The 7,500-nt window shown below is 48.8% G+C and overlaps 1 protein-coding gene across 2 annotated transcripts in view; it reads left to right on the top strand.

The window, feature by feature from the left end:
* Positions 1–7,500, top strand: part of LOC143021044 (uncharacterized) — a 70,226-nt gene that overhangs the window by 53,214 nt on the left and 9,512 nt on the right. The window contains exons 15-18 of one of the 2 annotated variants that reach the window (XM_076178238.1): positions 3,385–3,469; positions 4,805–4,933; positions 5,741–5,869; positions 6,986–7,159. In XM_076178238.1, the coding sequence (XP_076034353.1) occupies positions 3,385–3,469; positions 4,805–4,933; positions 5,741–5,869; positions 6,986–7,159 (517 nt within the window). The remainder of the gene's footprint in view (positions 1–3,384; positions 3,470–4,804; positions 4,934–5,740; positions 5,870–6,985; positions 7,160–7,500) is intronic. The other variant, XM_076178239.1, reaches the window with a different exon arrangement.

Here is a 7,500-nt window from a genome sequence, read left to right as displayed (position 1 = left end):
ATATATATATATATATATATATATATATATATATTATATATATATATATCTATATATATATATATATACTGTATATATATAAAATTTTGGTGTGACTGAATGATAATGAGGCTTTCATGGCATAGGATCTATTAAGGCCCTGTTCACACTAGCGGTTTCAACTGCCGTGGTTTGAATAGGGTCTATGACTGACTACCAAATGTTTGAATAATCTTTGTTGATTGTACTGTACATTGATCCAAATTGGTCACTTCGTCTTGTTTGTTTTCCACACACTCACGTCCCCTTCCCCTTCCTACTCCCTCCTCCCTCCTCATCTTCCTCCTCCTCCTGCTCCTTTCTCCTCCTTTCTCCTCCTCCCTCCTCCTTCTCCCTCCTCCTTCTCCCTCCTCCTTCTCCCTCCTCCTTCTCCCTCCTCCTTCTCCCTCCTCTTCCCTCCTCCTCCTCCCTCCTCCTTCTCCCTCCTCCTCTTCCCTCCTCCTCCTCCCTCCTCTTCCCTCCTCCTCCTCCCTCCTCTTCCCTCCTCCTCCTCCCTCCTCCTCCTCCCTCCTCTTCCCCCCTCCTCTTCCCTCCTCCTCCTCCTCTTCCCTCCTCCCTCCTCCTCCTCCCTCCTCCCTCCTCCTCCTCCCTCCTCCTCCCTCCTCCTCCTCCCTCCTCCTCCTCCCTCCTCCTCCTCCCTCCTCCTCCTCCCTCCTCCTCCTCCTCCTCCCTCCTCCTCCCTCCTCCTCCTCCCTCCTCCTCCTCCCTCCTCCTCCTCCCTCCTCCTCCCTCCCTCCTCCTCCCTCCTCCTCCTCCTCCTCCTCCTCCTCCCTCCTCCTCCTCCTCCTCCTTCTCCTCCTCCTCCCTCCTCCTCCCTCCTCCTCCCTCCTCCTCCTCCCTCCTCCTCCTCCCTCCTCCTCCTCCTCCTCCTCCTCCTCCCTCCTCCTCCTCCCTCCTCCTCCTCCCTCCTCCTCCTCCTCCTCCTCCCTCCTCCTCCTCCCTCCTCCTCCTCCTCCTCCTCCTCCTCCCTCCTCCTCCTCCTCCTCCTCCTCCTCTCCCTCCTCCCCTCCACCTCCTCCTCCTTCTCCCTCTCTTTCCCCTCCTCCTACTCCTCGTCCCTCCTCCTCCTCCCTCCTCCTCCCTCCTCCTCATCCCTTCTCCTCCTTCTCCTCTCCTCCCTCCTCCTTCCACCTCCTCCTCCTTCCTCCCTTCTCCTACTCCTTCCTCCTACTCCTCCCTCCTCCTCCTCCCTCCTCCTCCTCCTCCCTCCTCCTCCTCCTCCTCCTCCTCCTCCTCCTCCCCCCTCCTCCTCCTCCTCCTCCTCCTCCTCCCCCTCCTCCTCCCCCTCCTCCTCCTCCTCCCCCTCCTCCTCCCCCTCCTCCTCCCCCTCCTCCTCCTCCTCCTCCTACTCCTTCTACTCCTCCCTCCTCCCCCTCCTCCTCCTCCTACTCCTTCTACTCCTTCCCCCTCCTACTTTCTTCCACCTTTTTCTCCCCCTCCCTCCTCCTTCCTCCACCTTTCATCCTCTTTCTCCTCTTCCTTCCTTGTCCTCCATCCTCCTCTTTCTTTTTTCACCTTCCTCTTCTTTCTTCTATGTTTCCTCTCTTCTCCTCCCTCCTTTTTCCTCCTCGTCTTTTCATCTTCCCTCTCCCGTCTTCCACCTCTGTCTCCTCCTCTTTCTTCGTCCTCCTACCTCCTCCATCCTCCTCCATCCTCCTACCTCCTCCATCCTCCTACCTCCTCCATCCTCCTACCTCCTCCATCCTCCTACCTCCTCCATCCTCCTACCTCCTCCATCCTCCTACCTCCTCCATCCTCCTACCTCCTCCATCCTCCTACCTCCTCCTACCTCCTCCATCCTCCTACCTCCTCCATCCTCCTACCTCCTCCATCCTCCTCCATCCTCCTCCATCCTCCTACCTCCTCCATCCTCCTACCTCCTCCATCCTCCTACCTCCTCCATCCTCCTACCTCCTCCTACCTCCTCCATCCTCCTACCTCCTCCATCCTCCTACCTCCTCCATCCTCCTACCTCCTCCATCCTCCTACCTCCTCCATCCTCCTACCTCCTCCCTCCTCCTACCTCCTCCATCCTCCTACCTCCTCCATCCTCCTACCTCCTCCATCCTCCTACCTCCTCCATCCTCCTACCTCCTCCATCCTCCTACCTCCTCCCTCCTCCTACCTCCTCCATCCTCCTCCTACCTCCTCCATCCTCCTACCTCCTCCATCCTCCTACCTCCTCCATCCTCCTACCTCCTCCATCCTCCTACCTCCTCCATCCTCCTTGTTCCTCTTTCTCCTCATCTTTCCTCGTCCTCCCACCTCCTCTTTCTCTTCTTTCTCCTTCCTCCTTCTTCCTCGTTCTTCCTCGTTCTCCTTCTTCCTCCTCCTTTACATCCTCCTTCCTCCTCTACCACCTTTTTCCTCCACCTCCTTCCTCCTCCTCCTTACTCCTCTTTTCTCCTTCCTTCTCCACCTTCCTCCTCCACCTCCTTCTTCCTCCCTCCTTTTTCCTCCCTCATTTTTCCTCCTTTTTTCTCCTTTTTCCTCCCTCGTTTTTCCTCCTTTTTCCTCCTCCTTTTTCCTTCTCCTTTTTCCTCCTCCTTTTTCCTCCTCCTTTCTCCTCCTTTCTCCTCCTTTTTCCTCCTCCTTCTTCCTCCTCCCTCCCTCCTCCCTCCCTCCTCCCTCCTCACTCCTTCCTCCTCACTCCTTCCTCCCTCCTTCCTCCTCCCTCCTTCCTCCTCCCTTCTTCCTCCTTCCTCCTCCCTCCTTCCTCCTCCCTCCTTCCTCCTCCCTCCTCCTCCCTCCTCCCTTCCTCCTCCTCCCTCCTACCTCCTCCTCCTTCCTCCTCCTCCCTCCTCCTTTTCCTCCTCCTTTTTCCTCCTCCTTTTCCTCCTCCTCCCTCCTCCTTTTCCTCCTCCTCCTCCTTTTTCCTCCTCCTTCCTCCTCCTCCTTCCTCCTCCTCCTCCTCCTCCCTCCTTCCTCCTCCTTCTTCCTCCTCCCTCCTCTCCTCTCTCTTCCTTCCTTCCTCCATCTTCCTCCTCCCTCCTCCTTCTTCCTCCTCCCTCCTCCTTCTTCTCTCCACCCTCCTTCCTCCTCCCTCCTCCTTCTTCCTCCTCCTTCTTCCTCCCTCTTCCTCCTCCTCCTCCTTCCTCCTTCCTCCTCCTTCCTCCTCCCTCCTCCTTCCTCCTCCTCCTTCCTCCTCCCTTCCCTTCCTCCTCCCTCCTCCCTCCTCCTTCCTCCTCCTTCCTCCTCCTCCTCCTTCCTCCTTCCTCCTTCTTCCTCCTTCTTCCTCCTTCTTCCCCCTCCTTCTTCCCCCTCCTTCTTCCCCCTCCACATCCTCCACGTCGTGAGACTGGCGCCCTTTGCGCGGACGCCACTGACGTCACGTGCGCGGCGCAGAAACGTCACCTGGATCGACCGAGAACCAACCCGCCTGGTCATCGTGACGTCACTCTACCGATCGACCAATCAGTACATCTTAAAGGTATCGTGTGTGTTTGTATAGATGGTGGGGAGGGACTGTGCAATTGCTCCCTAGGCCAGGGGTGGGCAACCTTTTTGAGCGTGAGTGCCAGAATCAGAAGAAGGAGATTTATCAGTTATCTTTCCTAAGGTGAGCTCTGAGTTTCGCGTGCCGGAAATAAGTCGTTAGTGTGTCAGGTTTGGAACGCGTGCCAAGGGTTGCCCACCTCTGCCGTGGAACCTCGGGGTGAGAACAGCTTGTTATCATTCTTCGTCCGCCTTCATTTTCTTCTTCTGCTTTCTTCTTCCCTTGTCGCCGTCTTCTTCCTCTTCCTTCGTCGTCGTCGTCTACTTCTTTTTATTCTCTTTTCTTCTTTTTCTTCGTTTCTTTTTTTATCTTCTGTTTCGTCTTCTTCATCTTTTCTTGTTATATTTTCTTTCTTTTCTTCTTTTTATTTATATTTTCTTCATCCTCCTCCTTTTTCTCCTTTCTTTTTCTTCTTTTTCTTTTTTAGCAATTTCTTCTTTTTCTTCTTTTTCTTTTCTTTGTCATCTTTTTCATCTTCCTGTTCTTTTTTCATTTTCTTTTTCTTATTTTCTTTTTTGTCTTTGTCTTCCTCCTTTTTCTTCTTTCTTTGTCTTTTTCTTCCTCTTTTTCTTCTTTACCTTTTTCTTTTTTCTTTGTCTTCATGTTTTTCATCTTCCAGTTTTTTATTTTTTCTTCTTTTTTCTTCATTCTTTATCTTGTCTTTTTTGTCTTCTTTATCAACACCCTGTACTCTATAAAATCTTAGAAATATTTCCGTCTATTATTCGGTCGTCCCGTTCTTCTTTTCCCTTCCACCCATGTAGAGAATACAAAAAAAAGGGGGGGGGAGATCAAATTGAAATTTACGAGTTGTTTGCGTGTGAGACAACAATATCTAGACAAAGATACACACTAGGAAGTCTTGAGAACGCTGGTTAGAAATAAATCACAACGGTGTAGCTGAGATTTATTCGTGTATTGATTTTACACACGGACTCGTATTTCGAGATTTACATTTTTACGTCGTAATTATAAACACGCATGGAGAGTTATGATGCGAATGATAATGATAATAATGATAATACAAATAATGATAATGATAATAATGATCATAACAATAACAACAGCAAAACAATTACAAAAAACAAAACAAAACAATAAAAAAAACAGCAACAAAAAACAAAAAACTACAACAAAACAGCAACAACAAAAAACAACAACAAAAGTAAAACTACAAAACAGCAAAACAACAACACCAACACCAAGAACTTTTCCACCGCTAACTGGAGCCTCCTCTTCCTCTTCCTCTTGCTGTTCGCGGACGCACAGGTCTTCGTGCCGACCATGTTCCTGGTGTGCATCGCCTGCCTTACCTTCTGCTTCCGCCGCGAGGACTTCGTGGCCAAGTGCACACTCTGCGTCCAGACCATGATCGTCATGGCAGCCCTCTTCATCCAGGTGGGTCCTCTTCCCCATCTTCCTCCTCCTCCTCCTCTTCTTCCTCCTCCTCTTCTTCCTCCTCTTCTTCCTCCTCCTCTTCTTCCTCCTCTTCTTCCTCCTCTTCTTCCTCCTCTTCTTCCTCCTCTTCTTCCTCCTCTTCTTCCTCCTCTTCTTCTTCTCCTCCTCCTCCTCCTCCTCCTCCTCCCTCTTCCTCCTCATACTCCTCCTTTTCCTCTTCCTTCACCTCTTCATCCTCTTCCTCCCCTTCTTCCTCCTCTTCCTTATCCTCTACTCCTCTTCCTTTTCCTTCACTTCATCTTCCCTCTTCTCCTCGTCTTCCTTCTCCACCTCCTCCTCATCTTCCTTCTCCTCCTCCTCATTTCTCCTCCTCCTGCTTCTATTCCTATTCTTCCGTCCCCTCTTCTTTTTTCTTTTCTTTTTTCTTATTTTCTTTTGCTTATTTTTCTTGTGTATCTTCTCGTTCTTCTGCTTCTTCGTCATCTTCTTCATAATCTTCTTTCTGTTTTTTCTATTTTTGCTTCTTCTTCTTCCTCAGCTTTCTCTTATCTTCCTCCTATTCTATTTCCTCATCTTTCTCTTCATTATTATCGTATTTTTATTCATTTATTAATTTACTTATCTATTTATGTATATTATTACTTTATTTTACTTATTTATCCATATCTTTATTAATTCATTATTTATTTGTTTATTAATTTATTTATTTATGTATTTATTCATTCAATTATTCATGTTTATTTATCTATCTACTTATTCATTATTATTATTATTATTATTACTATTTTTGTTTTGTTTTTCACGCAGATTCAAACGCAGCTCCCGCAGACGTCATACTTCAAAATGGTGGACGTGTGGATGTTCTCTTGCCTTGCCATCATCTTCTCATCGCTCAGCCTCCATGTCCTCTTCGGGTACCTGGCCCGACGCTCTCAGGTAAATTCGTGATCCACAAAATCCGGAGGCCCCCAGACCTCACCAAAACTTGAGGCCCTGTTCACACTAGCGGTTTGAACTGCGCGGAAATCTGGGCGGTACCACAAAGTCGAGTAAAAACTGCGCTATTGTGGGTGTGAACGCGTCGATTGATTTAATTTGTAATTTGAACCGCAGCGGTTGAAACCGCTAGTGTGAAAAGGGCCCAAGTCTTCCTTCTTTCTTCACGACGTCACTAAATGTGTACATCATATGTGGCTGTTATTAGTGATGGTTCGATACTGATTCCGATATTCCGATACTTGTTCCGATATTGCTCTAAACTTCTTATTCCGATACCTGGAACGATTAGAATTCATGGTTATTCCCAGGACTTGCAGTTTGTTTGGGAAGCAAATACTTAATGAACAGAGTGGATATATAAATCATTTATCGGAATCGGAAGTTGAGGGCAATATCGGAAGTCGTATCGGGACCGGAAGTTTAGGGCAGTATCGGAACTCATATCGGAATCGTTAATTTTGTTGTTGTTGTCCTATCACTAGCTGTTATTCCTGAAAGGACTTTGACGTGGTCAATATTTAGTTGACAATAATAATATTGTCAACCTTTTTCAATTCTTGTCAACCATAGACTCTCCCATGCTTTCAGTATCAACTAGGACTTCTCTAACTAGTTTTCTAGGGTATTTGGTTCTAGTCGGACACGGATGGTATTGATGAGAACCTTCAGGATTGTCAATATATATGTTTATTGTCAATGATCTCCTCACTTATCACAATGAACGCCTCAATATTATGGGGAAATGAGTTCCCCATAACTTGTCTGTATGAGGAGTGTGCTGAGGGTGATAGGAAGAGGAGGGGCGGATCAGAAAGGATGATTGACTTGAAGTGACTGTCCAAGTACAGAGGGCAAAGGTGACGGTTTCAGTCGCAGGTAGACTTGTCTGAGGATCAGGTTGGAGAGACGGGAAGGGGCTACGCGCACAAGATGGAGGTGCTGGAGGAAGAGGACGAAGACAAGGAGGAGGAGGAGGGTGGGTTTGAAGGGGGACACTGTAGGAGCTCTTTGCAAGGGGAGGGGGGTGGTAAAGTAGCTCCATTGGTTCTGCAGAAGAGGGCGGTCGCGCACACGCCCCCCAGACCCCGAGGCGACGAGGGCCGCGCCCTCCTGCAGAAGGAGGAGGACCGCGGGCCCTTGAAGAACCATCCCAGGGAGGAGGAGGAGGAGGAGGGGTACTTTGGCTCGAAGCGCCACGTCGTGTATGCTGTTGGACCGGAGGATGAGGTAGGTTGGCTTTTCTTCTTCTTCTTCGACTTTGATCTCTTGGGTTCTTCTTCGGCTTCGGCTTCGGCTTCTTGCTCTGGTGGTTGGCGGGCGTTCTTCTTGCGTTGGGTCTTGAGATTCGACTAATTGTTTTTGTTTTATGTAATGTATATACACGCGCATACACACGCACACACACACGGAATTACAAACTGGATACTAAAAGAAGAACTAATGGACAAAATATATAACATAATAAGTTGCTCACTTAAAGAAGGAAAAATACCAAAAGACTGGAAAAATGCCAACATTGTACCAATATATAAAGGAGGAAACAAGGAAGAACCAACTAATTATAGACC

The sequence above is a fragment of the Oratosquilla oratoria genome, chromosome 41 (genome assembly GCF_046742065.1).
Source record: "Oratosquilla oratoria isolate Oo_2021 chromosome 41, ASM4674206v1, whole genome shotgun sequence".
NCBI lineage: Eukaryota > Metazoa > Arthropoda > Malacostraca > Stomatopoda > Squillidae > Oratosquilla > Oratosquilla oratoria.
The sequence above is the reverse complement of the archived record's forward strand: the minus strand, read 5'-3'. Positions and strand labels throughout refer to the sequence as shown.